Raw genomic sequence first — 23,299 nt, forward strand, 5'->3', positions numbered from 1 at the left:
ACGCCCATGAGTGCGACTCACCGTATGGGGTGATATTTCATGGTGCATCTTGTAGGATGTGTAATTATACGAACTGTCTGTTTAATGAATATTTGGTCTTCATTTTGTGTAGTTTTTCCTTTTAAAAAGATAAACATTTTTTATTTAAGAGATCAATATTGTTTGCAAGCGTATAAATCGTGCAATTATTTGATGATCACAGAATAATATGTCGTGTTTTCAACACGCTGCCCAACAATCGCAGCATATCAGAATTTGCTTAAACGCGGATCATATTGAGCCGAAAGAATCTGTTCAACTGAAATTGTTCAAAAACGTTGTATCTATGCGTATTATGAAAACTTTGGCATTTAAACGAAAGTTTAAAACTAGCTTGCAACAAATGTTAACAATCTGCTGACTACATGCTGCGTGCAATGCCTGTGTTCATCATAGGTCAAGGTGATAGTTGAAGTGACTTCCCACAAAACGGGCATTATATTGCTTTTGCATAATGCAACATCTATAAAACGGCCTATTTTAAACGCATACGTATCAGTTTCATCCCGTTGAGGATATTGCGTGTTATGTATAATTTCAGCGAGCTACTTGAGGCCAACCGGCGCTACAAAGAAGAAGTGCGGCGCTTGGCGCGCGTGAACACTCCTTTCGAGACCACGGACATTGGTCGCATACAGAAGCTTGTGCAGAAGATCATGCTAAACAGCCGAGGAGTTCCGAAACACCACCTACCGAAAGAAGACGAGAAACCCGAGCCGATCATCGGATGACTAAGGCAAGACGGACGGTCATAAGTTTTTATTCGGAACCTGTAAACTTGATTTCTTTTTTTACAAAAGGTACACACAAAGTCAACATATGGAGTAAATATGGTTTGTGATTCAAATTACAGTAACATGATTTCTTTTGTCGGTATGCTTATGTTCATGTGACATAAAACAGTAAAAAGTTGATAGTACCTAACGAAAATTTGAGCTCCGAATAAGGTGCATTTATTGCATGTAATGTAATACTATCACTGTTTTTACTTGCTTTCGTTTACTCACTCGATACATAAAAACACTTATAATGCTATTGCATTGTTCTTTATTATTGTTAATATGACAGCATCAATGTTGTTGTTGTTTTTTTTTTCAGATGTAAAATGCATATATTCAATATTTAAACATATCTAACAAGTGAGAATACATTATTGAAAACCCGACCAAGCCTATAATTTGTTGATGCAATTTATCTGTAAAGCATAGAACATGGCAACATTAAAAAAACAAAAATATATATATATTAAATGTGTAAAATAGTTGAGTAAATTATACTTGTAAAAGTATGATATAAAAATCCTGTCAAACGAATTCCGGTAAACATATATGTACATCAATGAAAAAGCATATACAATAATATTTGTGAAGGTGTATATGCATTGTAAGTAGGATGTCTGTTTACATTTTAAAATGTACACGAAATATTTATAGTGTACTTGTATATGCTATTTAAAACCACGAACACAAAAACTTGACCTTTACACAATATGACTCGAAAATAGATATTTTAATAAATGCACATAAATATAAATGCTATTAAATAAACCATTAGCAGTGTCATATTCACAGGAACCTTCGAATCTTTGTTGTTCTTTTATTTGACCATGGGCCAGTTAATTATCGATGGTGTTCACCACAACATCCGCTGTTATTCCACTTATCTTCCCATTCATTTAACAGCAACATCCACTTTATGTTTTCTTACCTTACACGACATGCATACTGAAATGATTAATAATAATCGTAACGCCCGGTATTCCTTTCGTACTCTGGTTTGTACGCAATGTATGTGGTACGACCTGTGTTATAATGGCCATAGTTCCGCGGCGGTGTATCGTAGCGGTCAAAACGGTCGCCTCGGTCATACCAGTTCTTGTTATTCTTGTAATAGGACGGCTCATATCTGTGTCCGCGCACCGGTCTGTCGTAGTGGTTATCCGGGTACCGTTCGTATACACGGGGAGGCTCTTGTACGGGATATGGCTTCTTATAGCCGTCATACGGAGGGGCGCGAAGTTCCTGCGGATAGTTCGACTCGTAGTGCGGCCTTTCCGGTGGAGGGTAAAGAACCTGAAATTCAGACCAGATGTGTTGTAACTTTGGATTCTAAGTTCACATGTCACAACACCTTACAAAAAGATTTTTTTTTAAACGCTCTCGAATTAGTCTCTGCTTTTCTGGATTTAAAAAGACGCGGAGGCAGGATCATCCTTTCTTATATTAAAAATGTCTCTAAATGTTCAGTACTTCAAAAGCATGGAAAACAAGAGCTGTCTCCATAGGATGACATATGCCCCCGAAAAACGCTTTGATATAAGTTATGAGCATTTTTCATTTCACATGCATACCAAATATGAAGGTTACATCTGAAGCGACATAGAAGTTATGAGCATTTTTCGAAACCTAAACGCAGATTTCAAGACCTTAACGCGGACCCTAAGTTCAAGGTCAAGGTCAAAGGGGTCCACATTTTGTGCGTATAGAAAGGCGTTGTATATATACATATGCATACCAAATATGAAGGTTACATCTCAAGCGACATAGAAGTTATGAGAATTTTTCGAAACCTAAACGCAGATTCGAAACCTAAACGCGAACCCTATGTTCTATGTCAAGGTAAAAGGGGTCAAAATTTGTGTGCGTATGGAAAGGCGTTGCCCATATACACATGCATACCAAATATGAAGGTTACATCTGAAGCGACATACAAGTTATGAGCATTTTTCGAAACCTAAACGCAGATTTCGAAACCTAAACGCGGACCCAAAGTTCAAGGTCAAGGTAAAAGGGGTCCAAATTTGTGTGCTTTTGGAAAGGCCTTGTCCATATACACATGCATACCAAATATGAAGGTTACATCTGAAGCGACATAGAAGTTATGAGAATTTTTCGGAACCTTAACGCAGATTTCGAAACCTAAACGCGGACACTATGTTCAAGGTCAAATGGATGCACATTTTTGTGCGTATGGAAAGGCCTTGTCCATATACATGTACACATACATACCAAATATGAAGGTTACATCTGAAGCGACATAGAAGTTATGAGCATTTTTCGAAACCTAAACGCAAAGTGTGACGGAAAGACAGACGGACAGACGGACGGTCCGATCATTATATACCCTCCTTCGGGGGCATAAAAATCTGGCATCAAATTTGCGAACTTATATGCCAATATGCTTTATGCAAAAACACAGCAAATCAAGAACGCATTTTAAACAAAGTCATTGAAACAGTAACATTGTTTTCATTTCAAAGCCTACGTTGATATGGATAACAATATTGACCGGAAAGAACTCCACTGACCTGTCCTGTACGTCTGTAGCCCCTGTTGATGCACAGGTCTACACAAAGGATTAGACCGCCAATCAGCATGAGGCCGCCACCGGCTGTAGACAGCCCGAAAGAGTAGCCAAGGACAAGGTGTGCCGCGTATGCAGCCCAGGTGGCGATAGCCGCGATGACCGATGAGCCTGTCGCGGGACAGAAAATAAAAAATTGCATAGTAATATACAAGTGTGTGCAATATGCAATGCAATATATTGCAGTACCAAGAGATTCAAATGTGTGAAATTCCTATTTGTAAATGTTTTATTTCTTTGCAATAAGAAAAATTCCCACCGAAACAAACGCATTTCTGTATGAATTTAAACATGAAAAAGTCGTAGTACGCAAAGAAACATATCTTCGAATGTCGGAATACGGAATACGTGAAAAGGTACCATGTACATACGTCAGAATGAATATATGCAAAATTCTTTGCACAATTGTGCAATTAATTTATGTAACATATATATCAAACGATTCAGAAATTAAATAAGTAAACCTCTGTACGTCTATAAACCAAACTTGCAGAAGATAAACCATACCGCATAAATAAAGGTAAATGCATATTTTTTTAGCGATTTTGATGAACACATGAACATATATTTAGAGTGCACTTGTACAAAATCATGTCTGAAACTATTATGCAATAAGTTAGTTGCAACAAATCAATTTGTTCAAAGAAGACATATAAAAATATCATTTTGAAAGAGTTAAAAACATGCGGTGTGATTTGCTGTTCGTCATCTATATAGACACGTTTGAATGAAAACCGTTTCTTGGTTCCTCTAATATCTGTCTGGCAGGTCATTCAAACGTTTTATAAAACCGTATGTATTTCTTGGTTTAAATCTAGTATTTCTTGGAATGCTGAGTTTATTAATGGCTTTAGTTCATTAAACATTTACATTAACATTAAACATGGATTACGCTCAAACTGCGCGCATTAATAGAAATCTTACTCTAAGGAATGTTTTGTGTGTGTGTAACAGTTATGTGTTCAACTATGTCCAACCAACATTTACGTGCTTGTTTATAGTGTGCAGGGCCGTACCCAGGATTTGTTGACTGGGGGGGCCCAACCGGGGAGGGTTCCCCCCTCCCTATATATATACTTTTTTTAATTTGGCACTTTGCAAGGTGAATTTTAATGCTTATAAAAATGGTGTTTTGTGATATGAATTAATGGAATATAACAAGAAATCAGCATATTTTGTAAGTCTTAAGCTTTAAACATTGGTGTGAATTCACAACAATATTAAAAGCTTTAGATTTCCGAAACTAACAGGTTTAAACTGACGATTATCCACATCAACTCTCGTATTGCTTCCACCATTCTTTTTTCACAAATCAATAACGTCATAGGTTTTTTTCACTGATTTTCTGGGAAAGACCTTGCCTTTTTAAGGAAAAAATTGCGCGAAACGCCTCATTTTTGGGGGAAATAATGAAAGTCTTAAATAATCAATTTAACATATTTTACTGTTTTGAAACAAATTCAAGGCAACAGATAATTTAATTATACAATATTTTTCTACACTGGATCATGTTAACTTATATAACGAGATCGATTTGTTGTTTCAATTTTACTTTTTTTTACCAATGAGCCAATAATAGGTTGACATTACTCAATTCTCGGTACTCAATTATCAATGCGGGGAACACGTGGTCAGATTTTATAAAAAATGGCCGCCGATGCCTCGATTCGATGGAGAAATTGAGTCTTCAAACAGGTACATCTACCTTGTTACTTACTTGTTTTTAATCGGATAACGCCTATCATAGGGCCAGACGGAACCGTTTTCTGCTGGTTGGTCTGAGTGTGGAGATAACTCATGGAATATTTCGCGATTTCCTGACGGAAAACGTTTGAAGACTCAATTTCTCCATCGAATCGAGGCATCGGCGGTCATTTTTTATCAAATCTGACCACGTGATTCCCCGCATTGAATTATTTTAAATACTGAATTCTGCCAAATTCGTATCTGTTGCTCGGCAAATTTATGAATCTGTTTTTCTTTTCAACAGATATGTTAACTATCTCATCGTAGTCTTTTTCCGTGATTTCCTTGCAAAAATGATAAATACTCAGTTTTAATACCTTTGTCAGTGTTTTTGTTCCGGTTCAAATTCAGGGCCCTATCTCAATGTAAAAAGTATATATTGGGACCTAAAAATTCCCAAATAAAAGGTTTCCGAAAAAAAACAAGTTAACTTTTATAGGGGAAAAATACGTCTAGGGAAAAGGGCCTTCTCAAAGAAGGAAAAAAACCTTCGTCGGCAATTATCAGACTATATTCTACAACCTCCTGTAGCAGTTGCCTCCATTTGCTGCACCAATCAAAATACATGATACATCAACCATCGATAGATGAAGCATTCATGATCACAATGGGGGACTGATCGGGGATGTGTGTACAAGGCGATAAGAAAACATTGCCTATGGGCTTATCTCGATTGGCGAGCGCTAATCCCCTTATTTATCAGGGACAATAAAACATAGCTGCTCTTTTGTTTTGAGGGAAAGTGTACTGTGGGCCCTTGCACAAGAAAACAAATTGCAGTGGGCGGATCATTTAAAAAAATCATAGTTCGACAGCCAGCTGGGGGGGGCCCGGGCCCCTGGGCCCATGGCCTGGGTACGGGCCTGGTGTGCCATTTAATTTATAAAATAAAATTAAAATCCCATACAAAATCATTGTTGTTTAATACTTGGTCACCGTGCTTCTTTTTTCCAAAGCTGTTTCTTTAATAATTTCACATACTGATTTGCAATTGTTCTTAGAGTACACGTAAATAGTCTGCCTCATATACATGTAACACCGAATCTTTGCGTTGGGGCTCTGCTTGCAACACATATGTAACATGATTGCTGTAATAACTGTATCGTTTTGATACTTTTGAGTATCAAAATGGATTTGTCATTTATCATCTTGAAATTATTTGTTATAAAATAAAGCACAAATTAACAGATGAAGTTACCTTTGATTTAAGCTTTCTTAATTTTAATATTTAATTCGCACGGTCTTTATTACTGACAGTGAGAACATTTGAAGATATACTTATGCATTGTCTTTTTATTTAAACATTTAAATACTTTGTTATTGATCCGGTTTTGCTTTAGAAATAAATTCAGGACATTATCCGCCTAACAGTTTTGTGTTATCCGCTTTCAGCGTATGGACTCACGACAGTAGCGACGAAAAAGTTATTTAAGTGAACTTCAAAAACACATACAGCAGGCATAAATATAACAAAAATTGCAACATATCAGTGGTGCATGCGTGAAAGGCAAAATATAGTAACATTTCTTTTGTTTTTCACATCCTTAAATCATTCAATTTATTTTATCCCAACTATTTACCTTTGCAAGTCGATAAAAACAGTGCATTTCAACTAAAAAATAGCACTTTGATATCGAACATTTAACAACCTACCTTAAACCACGGAGTGTATATTGACAGGAGATGAATCGAGTATTTGACCCTTACTGTAGTAAATTCAATCTTATGCAAAAACTATTCTTCCGATTTTATTGGTTTATACGTTATCTTGTTGCTTATTAATTCCTCTTTCAAAAAAATATAACTTTTAGTATATTCCCGTTGTTATTAATGGATATATAGCGAGTTAAACACAAGAAATACACATTTTATGTTTTACCACCGCGCGTTTTAACGTGTTGTGGCTATCGATCTTTTACGATTAGCGTACAGCGAAGCGCCGAGGTTATACATTTTGATGTACCCACTCACGTCTTTTGTTAAATTATAGTTTCATTTCTCGGCCGATTTTGACAAATTATATATCACTAGAAAGCTTACGTTACTTTGTAAACAGATATATCAGTATATATTAAGTTTTTCTTCTGATTTCGGCAGCCCGGCGAGTTATAACTTTAACTTTTGCAAATAACATACCGTTTTTGAGTTTTAGAATCTAGATTTACGGTTGACATGTTCGTACTTTATACCGATTTGTAGCGTTTATATTTGGAGTTCAGTTTTAAAAATAACATCTTGCTTAGGAGAATAGAATTCTGTATACGATAGAAAAAAAAATGTTTAAAAACGAAAGTAATTAAGGAATGAAGGCGGGAAAATGTAGCGCGCGTTCCTAACGCACTGAACTGATGCTACGGTCTTGGCGATTATGCTTTTGTTTAGAAACCGGCCATTGAATTTCTTTTGCCATCTTATTATATTTTTTATGGAATATATTGTAGTATTTTGTTCACGAAAACATATCAATAAAGCTTATTATAAATGAATCTTAATAAATTAACGATTTCAGCCAGGGCTAGCGCTGGCCCAAAATATCTTTGAGCCACCCAGATCTAGGGGGTTCCGGGGGCATGCCCCCCCCCCCGAAAACATTTTGGATCCTAGATTGTCTGTGGTGCGTTTGGGGCCTATTGCCAACCAGTTTTCGTTTGTTTCAAATAACAATATATACTGTAGATTTTTCATATTTCTTTTTACAAGCACATGTCACATATCATAATATACATCACATAACAATTTTCATAGTTATAGAGATATTTTCATGCAGCACATTTTTAACAACATGATCAGCGCCCTCACACTACTTTGGGGGAAGGGGTCCGCAGCCCTTAGGAGGGGGAATTTTCGCAGCGTTTCCCTTTTTGGGGGATTTTTTTACTTACTCTCTCATTATTACATTTGTACATGTTTGCACTATATTCATTGCATTTTTCATAATTTTGTATGTTTGCAAAGATTAAATTGAAATAGAATTGAGATATAATAATCCTGAGACACATCTTTCTATTAAAATTTTTTTTTTTTTTTTTTTTTTTGGCGGGGGGGGATTTTTCCCCCCAATAGGGGAAAAATGTATACTTTTCAGATGGGGGACTGCCGCCGAATTTCGGCGGCAGATTTAATAGATTGAGGGCCCTGATGATGAATGGCATGTTAAATACAAGCATACATTTCATTCACAAAATACATTGCAAAAAATCCTGCTATACTCATTTTCGTCCAAAGGACGCTTTAAGGTTAAAGAAGCCATGTTAGCGACTGTACGGACAAAGTGGTTACTTCCATTTATATTGTAGACGACATTAATTACTCTTCCTATGTGTTACAAATTCGTAACTTTAATTCAACTTTAATTGCAATTAAACCGCGCGTGTTTTTCACGTTTTCCTTTGATTTAAATACGCCGCTGTTAGTTAACATAGTGTGTGAGTAAAACGATCAAATTAATTAATTATTACCTTTTCATTTCAATCGAAAATCGGCAGAAGTTGTAACATCAACGAAATAGAACTAATTATTTAATTATCACTCTTTAATTTAGATCGATAGTCAGCTTGGAGATAATTAATTTATTGTCACGCTAATTTTCATTTTTAATGTTATAATACATTTGCGACCGGTCGCTATTTTGTTTGCAGACGACAATATTAACTGTGTATTCAAAGCTCCACCCATTTTTACGTTTCATTCAACAACGTCATTTCATGTGTAAGCGAGCTCAGTTTTGATTGGCCAGCTACCATGTGCACTTCAATAACAATAAGGTCAAGCAATGTCTCGATTCAGGTGCAGACCGGTTTTCGTTCACTGTTTAAATTGCGAATACTTTCATTGAAACAAAGAGAAAAATATAGAAAACCAGTTTCGGGTTAAAATGGCGGCTGTTTTCAATGAAATTTTACGAGATTTTAGCATTTTCGCAAATCGGATTTTTCTTGAGCAAAATTCTCAATATTTTCGCAAATGGCTCAAGTGGCGAACGACAGCGCGAGCCCTGTTTCAGCTCTTGTTTATAACACAGAAAGGGTGTAAAATTTATGATGAAACAGCGTATATAGCGGACCCTCTCGATATTATTCGGCTTTGCATGCATACTTGAAATAAAATGGGTGTCAAAAACATTCATCGTTTGCTGTTTATTATCAAAAAGGTAATTATGTATAATTATTTTAAATGTTATTTACCTTAAATTATCAATTTATTAAAGATTCTTGAAAATCACGGTCCGTGTTACGCGGGTCATTTCGTATTTTGACATCAGGGCATCATGTCCAACTATTGAAAATCAGATTTTTTTTTTCACCGGGACGATGACGGCTTGGATTTAGACAGATAGTTTATTCAGACTTAAACAACAGTACATCGTCTTCAACTCAAATATATAAATTATTTTTAGACGAATTGTTAGGTGATTACACATATAGCAGTGATGATTCTGAGAATATTGCCATGTTTCTTATCCGTGTAATCTAGAGTCCATGGTTTGAGCATTTTTATCGCGGTGTACAAAACAATATCTCAATAATCTTGTTTATTGATAGATCTGTGGTTTTATTGCCCCTGTGTTCAGCACAAACCAATTATGTCGTTATGATCAGATACTGTGCCGACCAATACTAAATAACACTATGGTGTCATACGCCACAGCAGGGACCTATACTTGTATATTGGTCCCTAACCACAGGTGGCAATGTCTGGTCAGATTACACTTTTTATGATACCTCCATGTCTTCTCGTGGTATTAGTGGTCATTTCTTGGAGTAATGTAACGCAACATACTCAATTTTGCGTTTATAAGATATGTAGCGTATTGAAAACATTTATAGTCATCTGCCCATACAGATTGCCATAAACTAAATACTGTATAGATGTCAGCCAGCTAAATCACAATAATTATAAGTGCCTAATACCTATACATGTACATTTCAAACATTTAAAAAAAACTCCGTCATTTCGTAGTCCTATAAAGAGTGTATGGTAGTGTACGGAACAACATAATTAAAACAGCATTCTCATTTGACCACAACGGGGTTAAATAATCTTTCCGAAAAATACAAATAATACAGAGTTTTAATTTAGAATTCTATATATTTATAACTCTGTTAACTTATAAAGATATTTCAATATACATGCATAGACAGTTGACCGCGATTTTCAAGAATCTTTAAATAAGTTTAATTAATTGATAATTTATGGTTAATAACCTTTCATATAATTTTACATAATTACCTTTTTGATAATAAACAACAAACGTGAATGTTTTAACACCCATTATATTTGAAGTATGCAAAGCCGAAAAATATCAAGAGGGTCCGCTATACATTTGTATACGCTGTTTCATCATAAAATGAACACCCTTTCTGTGTTATAATCAAGAGCTGAAATCGTAAATTTATTAAGCTTCATTAATACTTAGCTTTATGGATATGTCTCTAGAACAAAATATTTCAATATATTTCATAAAAAATATAATAATCATGGCAAAGGAAATTCAATGGCCGGTTTCTAAACAAAAGCATAATCGCCAAGACCGTAGCATCAGTTCAGTGCGTTAGGAACGCGCGCTACATTTTCCCGCCTTCATTCCTTAATTACTTTCGTTTTTAAACATTTTTTTTCTATCGTATACAGAATTCTATTCTCCTAAGCAAGATGTTATTTTTAAAACTGAACTCCAAATATAAACGCTACAAATCGGTATAAAGTACGAACATGTCAACCGTAAATCTAGATTCTCAAACTCCAAAACGGTATGTTATTTGCAAAAGTTAAAGTTATAACTCGCCGGGCTGCCGAAATCAGAAGAAAAACTTAATATATATTGATATATCTGAAAACAAACTACGTTACATAAGCTTTCTAATGATATATAATTTGTCAAAATCGGCTTAAAAATGAAACTATAATTTAACAAAATACGTGAGTGGGTACATCAAATTTATAACCTCGGCGCTTCGATAAAAGATCGATAGTTACGACACGGTCACGTGACTTAGACACAACAAGATATTTGGCGTAACGGTCCCGTTTCTTATCCGTGTAATCTAGAATCCGTGCTTAAACAAATGAGGTCTGTCAATTAATATTGGTAATACATATTGCGACTTTTATCTTGTGTATGCAGTTTGGTTATCAGAAATAGGGTTAGTTAATTGCGTACTGGGGTGATATTTATCGCCACAACTATCTAATCGTTTTAAAACCACCTGAAACTAAATACGGAAGGACAGAAATAACCCAAAAGTCACCAAGCGTTACATTTAAACAGGTCCAATATACAAACTGCAGACAACTTTGTAAAGGATACTTTACATTCCGCTACCTCTCCCTCATTCTATTCATTACAGATTAAATTGAACAACATCAACGCCAACAGGAATTATATGAAACGTAGAAATTAATAATTGGGAAGTAGAATGTGCTAAACAAACACTAACATGTGACCCAAAGGAAATATAATGGGTCATATTAGCGGACATGTGGGACGCGCTCCATGTATTTTACATGATGTCCAAAAACAATCCAACCAAAGAAAATTCGGGAATCCGTAGTTCTTTAAGACACCAGAATGTAGTTTTTTGTACCAAACCCGCAAAACTATGTTCGGTGAATATTCGCACGTTTAACCCAATTATGCCTAGCGTCTAGAAAAAAAGGCCTTGGCAAACAGCGTAGACCCAGATGAGACGCCGCATGATGCGGCGTCTCATCTGGGTCTGCACTGTTTGCTTAAAGGAATTTCTGTAAAAAAATATTCTAAATATAGAAAGAGATATCTAGATATCCCTAATTTGGAAATAAATTGATCCAGTTTAGAAGGATGGGAGAGTCCACTAGGCATAAATGGGTTGAATGAAGGGAACATAAGGGTTGTTTTAGAGTAGGTTTAGGATTTAAGGATTAAGCTTATCGTATGCGACTTGCCTCATGTTCATACCACGCATGTTTATGAAAGATAAATGATTTAAAAAATCGACAGTTAGCGAGCCTTTGTAAACTTATACACTGAAAGTACTTTAAGATTTTTTTCGTCGCATAATTTCCCCTTATTTTCCCCAAACATTTTGACGAATCTTACATTACTTCATAATAAGTATGTGCACACCGTTATTTAACTCGTGCAATTGCTAAGTCAACGATTATGTAAACTTGCGTGTTCTAACTCAAACATACTTGTTTTTTTTTCTTGTAATCTTACCTGCAAAAAATGCACACAAACAGGCGACTATTCGCCATTTGTAGTGGCGTGGTTTACAGATGATAACGGATAAGACAATGATCGCTATGAAGCCGAGGATGATGCCGATGATAGTTAAAGCTTGAACTGCCTTCCACCAGTCTGAAATCGTGAGCAAGCTGACTATATTAAAAATAGCTGTTGTTTTGTGTTGTTTTCTTTTCAATAAATATTAAATTTTAATAAATACAGAACTTCTTAAATTTATTTATATGACATCCTTTCGGTTCACAAATCTAATACGAGACTGGAATTACAACTTAGGAGTCCAACACATATGGTTGCAGGCACGTAAATCGCTTGAACCGACTATTTAATTCCTTTTTTGTATTTCCAACAAATTAGAAATTCACACGTGGAATAACAATTAAGAAAAAACACTTACCAATAATGCTAGTCCCAATATCACCGCATCCTATAGCGTTTACACAAGCTCTCCACAAGCCAATATTTGACAACCCGACATCGGTCCAATAATTAGTAGCGAAACCTACGACGTGCAGAACATACCCGACGAACACAATAATACCGGACACAATCCACAGACGCGCGTAAGGCAATCGATAGCGGTCCTTGGTCTCCATTCTCGTCACCCTATCACTCCCGACTGACTTGGGATTGTTGAGCGTATACATTAATATGGTTTATAACCCTGGTATTTAATGTTTACGCACGGCTGAACAACACACAAACTTCATGTCAATTTCACGCTTGAATTCATTCTGAAGGTTGGATATATTTATTCATGTTTTGTATCTGACCGTAAAATAAAACTTAATATGATTATGACTTTCCTATTTTTGTTCTAAGCTTAAGTCGGTTGCTTAAGGCAATAATACGTGTTTTGCAGGTTACATTTCCATAAACATTTGGGAAGGTGGGTAGGACAGTTTTATCACCCGATTGAACATTTACCGAATGTAAGCGTACACTAATAAACAACTAATGTTACTGTACAGGTTTGAAGTGGCTGAAAATCTCTACGGTTAGTGGTACTTTTTGAAGTCAACAGAGGTTCTCAAATCTTGTCAGTCGCGCTATTTTTAGTAAAATTTTAAGCAATGTTCGAGCAACGTGAACAAGTGAAGACAATTATAAACCGCCTTATTCGTACAAAATTTATTATGAGCCGCGTTCTGGGAAAACTGGGCTTACTGCATGTGCGTAAAGTGTCATCCCAAATTAGCCTGTGCAGTCATCACAGGCTAATCAGGGACGACACTTTCCGCCTAAACTTTATTTTCGGTAAGTAGGGACATCCTTGAAACTAAAAATACCATAAAAGCGGAAAGTGTTGTCCCTGATAAACCTGTGCGGACTGCACAGGCTAATCTGGGACGACACTTTAAGCACATGCATTAAGCCCAGTTTTCTCAGAACAAGGCTCAATTGGATAATTCGGCCGATGATGATGGCATTTCCGCGCGTCGTATGAAAAGATGGTGACGTCAGTGCGTTAGAATCATTTAGACCGCAATCTCTCGCACGATGGTTACATTACGTTTACCTCATTGTTGGGATCGGAAAGAAGGTCGTCGCAAGAAATGTTATTTAAGTGACATGATAAAAACATTCAAAATGATCGCACCCATTACATTCCAGTATTCTAATTATTATTTAAAGCTGTGTATTTAAATAATTATACAAATGAATTTAAATGGACTTAAAATTGTAAACAGTGACGAAGTAACTGTTTGTACATTAAAAAATGATGATTTAACAGCCCTCTGATTACATAGTTCAACTGAAGAATTCAAAAGCTAGAAACTAAATATTCATTATTTGAAAGATCTTGAATAAAACTAAAAGCGGCCAAGGTGCGTTATGACGAGTGGAACGATGTTAAGCTTCCCTTCCCTTAAACAAATTAACACATAACATATCGAATCTTGGAGTCAATAATGTCATCCCAGTGCAGACCATATCAAGAATTTAATATGTTTAAATGTAATGGTTATGGTTATATACATTCAGGGTCGTACGGAGGATTTTTTAGGTGGGGGCGAACCGGGGAGGGTGCGGTAGGGTTCTCCCCGCCCGATTTTTTTTTAATTTCGCACTTTTCAATGTGAATAAGTGATATAAATTAATGGAATATAAAAAGTAAATCAGCACCTTTCTGAAGTCTTTTAAAAAGCTTTAAACATTGGTGTGAAATTCACAACAATGTTTATAGCTTCAGATTTCAGAAATGTATGATGTTTGGTAAAGAAGGAAATCACACTTTGACAAATAAAAACCTTTATTAAGAAATGCATCATAAAGTATGACAGACATATAACCATAATAGCATTTTCTCTTTGAAATCAAACCTCCTCTGCAGTTTTAAAGTAAATTCCAAATAAAAAATATTTACCATCTACTAGGCATTTTTACTTCACCATCATCAACACAGATGCACCATCAATATTGTCTACAACTCCTACATTATATTGGACATAGAAATGTTCTATATAATAATGTTTTCCTGAGTTCATTTACGCAACGCTTATTATTATAATTTTGGTTTGATTTGTTTTCTATTAAACGTGTTGCATGACAGGTTAACATATTTAATGACTGATTATATAATGCATGCAATCCTATAAATTGTTCTTATGATTTTATTTTGTAATATAAATTGACTCTTTTTTAATTTTAATTTGACTAGTAGCACACAGTTTTGAAGAAACAAAGCCCACACAAATATTCAAGATCAACACTAACTCATTTTCAAATGGATATGGGTGTTGCATGTAAGAATTGATGCACAACACAGCACATAATATTTAAGACGCAATAACTAGATACATATTTCATTGTGAATCATCAAAGTGCAATACAAAACACTCTATAAAACGGTAACATTTAAGACAAAACAACCAATTCACAATGTTCAGATCTATAAGGTTTTTCGGCAGTCAGAGAAAAATCAGCAATCTCAACTACGAAATTGTGGAGTATTTATATCTTAATACTAAAAAAAGAAAGTCACTGAGAGCCATACACGTTAAGACTTACTCCAGATATGGCCATATTTGTGTAAAACATACTGATCCTTGGGTAAACAAACTTTATTGATTAGCTTAATGCTGATATATGCGTGTATTTGGTAAATGTCTAGAAAGAAATGAAGATTTGCGTTGCTGCGCTTTGTTAAGATACACCTCAGGGGGCCGTTTCATCAATAATTACGTATTTTTATACGATCGTAAATTATGTATCGAGATTAATGTAGTCGTTTACGATTTTACATAAACTCCGTTTCATCAACGAAATCGTAAATGCAACATACATAAAATACGACTACTTAAATATACGTATTTTGTAACCGAAATAATAGTGACACAGTCTGAAAAATTGCATGACGTAATTTTCGCGCGTTCTGTCAGCTAAGGCAAACATCGCACAAAAAACATACTCCTATAAATATGAGGTCGATTTACGTCTAATTATTTGGACTAACAAAAACAATGCTAGTTGTGAATCGACACAAAAACAAACACTGGAAAACGACGTGTAGACCGGTGTGGAAGGCTACCGATTGCTGTTTGGCCGACACTCTCCTTCCGTTACTAAACGCAAAAAGAAGTTATTTTGGTAATTTGGATGGAGACGGTTGAAATGTGAGTTGAGAACTTGTTGGTCATGAATGAAGACAGCTAAAATAATTCGCGTTCAGGATAAATCTGAACGCGAATTATTTCAGCCAAGTGTCTGCCAAAGCAAAAATCATCAAAAGACTCAAGGCGGCAATTGATATTGACAAGAATGAAGATTATTTTTTGTTTATTTTCTTTATCCATGAATAAAAATGTATTGGTAAGATTTGTTGTTTTGTTCTTTCTATGCAGAAATGTGACTGTGGTGTAGATCAATTAACAGTTAAATAATATAATTTAATAGAGACCAATCGGAATTCAGGCTGACAATAACAAGACATCATGGATTGAAAGTTTGTCATGTCAGCATTTTTGTGTTCAATTATCAAATATTTTATTTCAATATTAAGGTATTAGATTCACATGACACAACATGTTTAGTAATTACAAATGTCATATCATTGAGAATGCTATTTGTTTGTCCATTATATAGAGGATATTTGTTGGATTCGGTGGATTATCGTTTTTAATTCACGAGTAATCATAGACAATGATATTTTCACAAGTGGCGCAGCCACGAGTAAAAATATATATTTTCTATGATCACGAGTGAATTAAAATCAATATTCCACCGAATCCAACAAATTTTCTTTTTATTTTATGCTTTTTTCGCAGTTTATATACATTGTTAAACTTAAAGAGTTTTACTTAAGAATGTCGTTGGGATTATGTTGTCATTTTGTCAAATAAATGACGTCATTTCACAGTTAACAATGAAAATTATCGATAATTCTCACTGATAATTTTCATTGTTTGAAACAGTGAAATTATCCGTTTTAATCGACCGATATTTCTCTATAAACCACCGGAAAGCATTAAATAAATATCATTGTCCACAATAATTTATTATAGTGTTGATTCACAAGATGTAAATAATCAACATTGATTTATATTGCTTTCTCTGCAAAACTGTGTTACATGTAAAGATCACAAATGCAGCTTTCATTTCTTTGTTTTTCCAGAAAACAAAATGTTATTACTGGCTGAAGGACCAAAATTGAATGGACAGAGAACACGGTTGTCAAAACTCAAACAGAAGTTGTGTCACTCAGCTACATTAAAACATAAAACTGAAGGCAGAAGCAACAAATAGTAATTATTGTTTTTCTCTATGGATTATAGTAAAGCTGACTGCTAATTATTTCCTACAATGAAATTGTAACAATTTATGTTTTCAATTTAAAGCTGGGCTGTTTTCGGAGAAAACCCAAGGTATTGTCATAGCCAGCGTGTAGTGTCCTCCGCGTCATGCTCAAACCTTAACATTTTGTCAATGTATTGAACTTTGGCCATAAAATCAAAGTGCTTCCACCTATAACTTTGAAACTTCATATGCAGCTCCACCTTGACGAGTTCTACACGCCTCATCCATATTTGGGTCACTAGGTCAAAGGTGAAGGTCACTGTGACCTTAAAATAATTCTGACAAGCTTTTATTCATTAAAAAATGCACCCGTAGCCGAGCGTTCACACCTGTTTTGCGGTGCTCTTGTTTTTCATTGTACTCTGTTTTATGGGGATAAAGTATTGCTGCATTTTTTCATTTAACTTTATTACAGGTAACCTATTTACCAGGGTATGAACTTGTGTGTCAAGGTATTTTTTATTTAATTCTTTCGACATCAATGTACTTAAAAAAGAAATTGGAATGTAGAGCATTAGTGTCACACACAAATGTTGAGTTTAAGTTCAGAAAGCTAGGTTAATTTTGCAATACAAAAACCAACTTTCAGAAACAAAACCAGGTCATGTAGGCATGCTAACTTATTATGACCATAGTGTCGTATGTTGTGTATTTAATATTTAGTTCTGTTAAATGTATAAACTAGTAAATTTATCTGCTTGCAGCAACATGTGAAGAATGAAGCAACAGCGTAATAAAACTCGGGAGGAGATGTTGATGGCGTCAAGGGAAAGATATGCCATTCAGAGGGACATAAGCAATAATCATGAGGAACTGGTTTCTCTTTAAAAAAAATGAAATTCTAAATTGCTCATTCACAACAATTGTTTCTGGAACTTTTAATTGATTTTACATGTGATGGTGTTCAGTGAGTATATGAAACTTATTATTACACATACTATCATGTAAGATATAAATTGTCATATGAATTATAATACCATGCCCAGTTAATATATTGTACTTCCTGATTAATAATAAATATTAATTTTGTGAATGTTCTTTGTGTTTTATTCATTGAAAACAAGTGTCATAGCAACTGTTATCAAATACCATAAACATTATTATCATAAACATTTCAATAAAAATTGCACAGGTAAACAACATTTTTTAACGGTAGATGACTAAATAATTGAACAGAGAATCATAAAGGGGTAAAGTTTAGTAAATACATTCGGAAACAATCTAATATACTGGAAAACTTCTATTTTTTTATGACAATAATATCCATATTTATAGACAGCACACTTATTATAATAAAGTACCGATACATTTACAAGCCCACTTTTTATGCCCCCCTTCAAAGAAGAGGGGGTATATTGTTTTGCTTGGTCGGTCTGTCCACCAGATGGTTTCCGGATGATAGATAACTCAAGACAGCTTAGGCCTAGGATCATGAAACTTCATAGGTAGATTAATCATGACTGGCAGATGACCCATATTGATTGTCAGGTCACTAGGTCAAGGTCAAGGTCACAGTGAGTCAAAACAGTAAAATGATTGCGAGATGATGAATTAAGAATGCTTACGCCTAGGATCATGAAACTTCATAGGTAGATTGGTCATGACTTGCAGATGACCCCTATTGATTTTCAGGTCACTAGGTCAAATGTCAAGGTCACGGTGACTCAAAATAGTAAAATGGTTTCCGGATGGTAACTCAAGAATGCTAACAGCTAGGATTATGAAACTTCATAGGTACATTGATCATGTCTGGCAGATGACTCCTATTGATTTTCCGGTCACTAGGTCAAAGGTCAAGTTCACAGTGACAAAAAAAGTATTTACACAATGACTGCCACTACAACTGACAGCCCAAATGGGGGGCATGCATGTTTTACTAACAGCCCTTGTTTTAATGTGGCTTTGAGAATGTTCATTACAGAGAACACCTTTTAGAGCTAAAGTCAGTGGGTAAAATATCACTTGAATAATTGTTAATGGGGAAAAGTACCTTGAGTATATGATCTTTTCTGGTGCTTAGATAACTGTTCAATATTCAAGGGACCATTTCCAGTTTTGGTAAATTGACTCAATTAAAAAAAATAAGTTTAAGATTCGCAAACTTTTGTTGTAGTTATGATATTTGTGAGGAAACAGTAATACTGAACATTTACCATGCTCTAAAATATCCATTATATGCATCTTTTGACGATTTAAAAACTTGAAAATTTTAAAGCGTTGCAACTATCTGCTGCAACACTCGACGATTGAATAATTTGTAGAGTTCTGCTGTTGTCGTTATATTTTGTGACACGATGAGGATTGCTTATATAAAGTGTAAAATACATCACTCATTGTATCAACATGGATGGACAAGTGGTCTTAGTGTGAGGCTTTTACTTCAGGGGTCAGTGGTTTGAGCCCTATAGGAGTTACTTTTTATCTTTCTTTAATTGTATTCGTTTTTTACTGGAGCTTTTTACATCCAGTGTTAACATGTATCAATATAAAAGCGTTTAATGAAAAACTTAAATATCTGCCAAAATTTAGGTAAAGTTCCCTTTAAACTAAATATTAAATCAAGCACTTGGTAATACCTAACACATAACTTTTTTTATTGGTCCTCAGAACATTTGCATTTTTTTCTTTCACAAACCTATAACCTTGAAGTAAATATTAGACAAATTATGCATACACAATTATAGAACATGCAAATATCAGCTGTTGTAACTATTGTGTCTAGACGACCAGGAATACCAATCCTTCCAAATCAGCTATGACACAACTTTACGCCATTTGGCTGAGTAGTGTAGCTCTGCCTATTCAGAGAAGACTCAAGCCATCTATCACTTTATAACATTTATAACTATAAATTTTTAGCATATTTTATGAAACAGTTTGATCAGCTGCTGCCTCTGATCACATGCTGCTCGATGTACTGGTGTGTTGTTCATAACTTCCGGTTCCATCACGTTTCCAACCAATTCCTCTATCAGTGGAATGTTTGAATCCAGACACAGGTTATGCAGGGGCATGTACACAGTTGATATTTCACAGCACTTATTGGACTTGAAAGGCCAACATCCACCAGTGGCATGCAGATATCTAAACAAATATCAAAAGTATTTCTTTAACATAGACATTTGTCTAAGTGACTAAATTGTCCTGATACCATTGACATTAATTTAATTTTAATATAAATTATATATAATATATAGCCTACAAAACACTTTATTTGTGCCTGTATTCACTATTAATGCACAATATCATTTAAATGCACTAGAAAACAATATTTCATACATAGAGTCTGAGGATAAGCAAAATGAATTTTTAAGATTTAAAATAAAATGAATAAATCATCAGTTTATTGAAACGGACATTTTTTTATGAAACATCATATTCACACATGCAAACAACCCTCAGTTATTATAAAAGTTATTTAAATATAAATTCTAAAATTTGATAATTAAAGTTGTACGTTATCAAGCTTTAGAAGTTACGTTTGATTTAAGACACTGTGAGGCACAAAAAAGAGACAATACTAATACTTCATTTAAATACTGTGTGGTAAGTTGATCTCGCACTAATAAGACTTTTATTTCCCAACCTATATTATATGTTACCAATCTCGTGATTTCAACACTCCAAATGCCCTTTCTACTACCCACCCTCTACATAGATGGTCATTGTAGGCCTGTTCCGCAGCATGGGAGGGATGAGGTTAAGGGGTCATCAGGTTAGTCCTTAACGGATACCCACTATCTCCCAGCAAATGACCCTCATTATTGGTGCTCAGATATTGCTGTAAATTGAAATATTTTATTGGGCAGTTGCTTTGTCTTTGATAAAACAGCAGTCCACAGTTAATATTGTTAGATTAAGGTAGGAAAGCATCTCAATAAGTTTCACAAAACTAGCTTAAGTATTATCAAATCACTATATTTTAGTTACCTATATGAAATAATGTAACTTAAGACAATATTTAAAGATAATACTGATAGCTGCATTGGCTAACACATAAAAGAACAAAAGCTTGATCACACAGTGCTAATGGTGCTTATTGTGGTAGTTAATGATTTTTGCGATGTACGTAACTAGTTATTATTAGATGTCAAAGATGATAAGCATTACGCTTATTTCAACCTTTTATGGTATTTATCTGCTTTTATACCAAATTTAATGATAAGGTAATGAATCATAATACTGTATTTACATTTACCTCATGCTGGCGTCAGCAACAGCCTGCACATTAATGGCATGGAATCCTCAGTAAACATCTCCCTTGGCAATATGCAATATGCCAAAATCTATAAAAAATAAAAGTTATTCATTAACATGAAAGTGCTCATCATTTCATGTTCACATTACCAACACAAAAGGGAGGAATGCAGAAAAGGAGTAAATAAATAAAAAAGCCCCATCAATATGCACAAAATAAATTTTTTGGAGGGGGGGTGCATATTTATAGCACTGCAGAATTGAATTTGACAAATAAATAAATTGTAATCAAATGAAAACAATATAGAAATAATTAAGGTAATTGTTCTGCAATTATTAAAGACATAAGGTACAATCTACTTTACTCACGCTCCATTGGTTATTCACAGCTTGGGTACTACTTCCATGTACCCCTGGTATCATTAAGCATACTTGCATGTACCTCGAGTAAGGTTAATATACTTAAACGTACCCGGTCCTTATTAGACTGTACCCGAGTTGTATTCCTGCCCAAAATTCGATGTGGTACAGTGCACTACAGATAAATGTAAAGCCATATTGTTTATCTAAATTAAACTTACCTTTTGAAAAAACTGCATCAACATGCTTTTTGAGTATAAATTTGGATGATATAAACACTATTTGAGAAAAAAAAGGCATTTATGTGAACATAATTAAAAATATTAAGCCTACAACAACCCATTTAGCATTAAATTTCCGGCTATGTTAAAGTATATAAACTGTAACAGGGTTAGCTCTACATGTAAGTATACTTAAAAGAGTACCCGAGGTACAGGTAAGTAGTATCCGAGCTGACAATGACCAATCGAACAACATTGTAATCAAATGAGAACAATATAGAAACAATTAAGGTGATTTTTCTACAATTATTAAATACATAAGGTACCATTACTCAGCATCTACTTAACTCACCAATACAATAAACTTGTTTAAAAAAAGCAAACACAAACAATATCATGATGTCATATTCATTTTCATGATCACGATGTTATAATCAACAATTTCGAGGTAAAGTATTGTTCAATCATATCATTTAGAAGTAGAACAACTACAAGTTCAACATTAGCGGGTGGGGTAAATCAGTCTGCACTTAAAGTCATCGATAAGTACACGTCGACACAAAATAGAATGCGTTTAACACAACAATAAATGCTTAAACTAATACCGGTAATCATTGAATGCTTTTATTTAGAAAAGATACAACAATTACTTCTTCTTCAACCATTTTGCAAAATCCGAGTTGTCAAATGCTTAGTAAACAAAGGGCAACTACTCTAAAGTTTTTGGGTTAAATGCTACTTATTTGCTATTTGAAAATAAATACAATTTTCTAATTATACTTGTTTAAATCAATGATTTCTTTGCCTTATTTACATACCTAAGCGACGGAATGGAAGGGATGAGCTCGCCGGCAAGTTGGTGCTATGTCTTCCCCGATCAAAACCAACAATCGCTCTATTCCGCCCTTACTTAGACGGTATATCGAAGCAATGTTCTCATCTAATTTCGAGAGCAATTCTCTCCCTAAAAAGCCTTGGAATTGGTAATTTTTCGTCTCCTGTCGTCGTGGATGACAAAAACGACCGCCATTACGTTAATTTACGGGTGCTCTTACCCAGTCGTATATTTATGTATGAAATTAATGTAATGTTAATTTACGATTTGCTTGATGAAACGCGATTTCATTGAAACATCGTAATTTATGTAAATCGTAATTTACAACTAGTCGTAAATCGTTGATGAAACGGCTCACAGTCCTCTATCTTGTGCGTGTACAAAGTATTATTTAGTAATACAAATGTCGAGGGTATAGTGACCTCTTTTTTTACAGGTATTTTCTTTTAGTCCGGGTTAACCATTGTTATCGCAGTTGTAAAAACGATCAGTGACAAAAAGAAAAATGTGCTTGTC

General features: G+C 34.7%; 1 protein-coding gene and 2 long non-coding RNA genes across 4 annotated transcripts; 1 reads left to right on the plus strand and 2 right to left on the minus strand.

Moving 5' to 3' along the window:
- Positions 1-1,069: 1,069 nt before the first annotated feature.
- Positions 1,070-13,005, minus strand: LOC127879831 (uncharacterized). The gene is made up of 4 exons (XM_052426876.1): positions 12,771-13,005; positions 12,347-12,487; positions 3,347-3,513; positions 1,070-2,111 (listed from the first exon to the last, which is right to left on the minus strand). The coding sequence occupies exons 1-4, from the start codon at positions 12,967-12,969 to the stop codon at positions 1,773-1,775; spliced, it is 846 nt and encodes a 281-aa protein (XP_052282836.1). The 5' UTR covers positions 12,970-13,005; the 3' UTR covers positions 1,070-1,772.
- A 2,726-nt stretch (positions 13,006-15,731) lies between these two features.
- Positions 15,732-17,959, plus strand: LOC127879982 (uncharacterized). The gene is made up of 3 exons (XR_008049370.1): positions 15,732-15,990; positions 16,989-17,118; positions 17,875-17,959. It is a non-coding gene; the product is annotated as an uncharacterized LOC127879982 (long non-coding RNA).
- A 285-nt stretch (positions 17,960-18,244) lies between these two features.
- On the minus strand, positions 18,245-22,642 carry LOC127878684 (uncharacterized). Of its 2 annotated transcripts, none has more exons than XR_008048801.1 (4): positions 22,554-22,642; positions 21,369-21,456; positions 20,818-20,951; positions 18,245-20,254 (listed from the first exon to the last, which is right to left on the minus strand). It is a non-coding gene; the product is annotated as an uncharacterized LOC127878684 (long non-coding RNA). The 2 variants fall into 2 exon arrangements; XR_008048802.1 differs by lacking the exon at positions 22,554-22,642 and adding an exon at positions 21,737-22,479.
- Between the last annotated feature and the right edge of the window lie 657 nt (positions 22,643-23,299).

Source organism: Dreissena polymorpha, chromosome 4, assembly GCF_020536995.1.
Source record: "Dreissena polymorpha isolate Duluth1 chromosome 4, UMN_Dpol_1.0, whole genome shotgun sequence".
Classification (NCBI taxonomy): Eukaryota; Metazoa; Mollusca; class Bivalvia; order Myida; family Dreissenidae; genus Dreissena; species Dreissena polymorpha.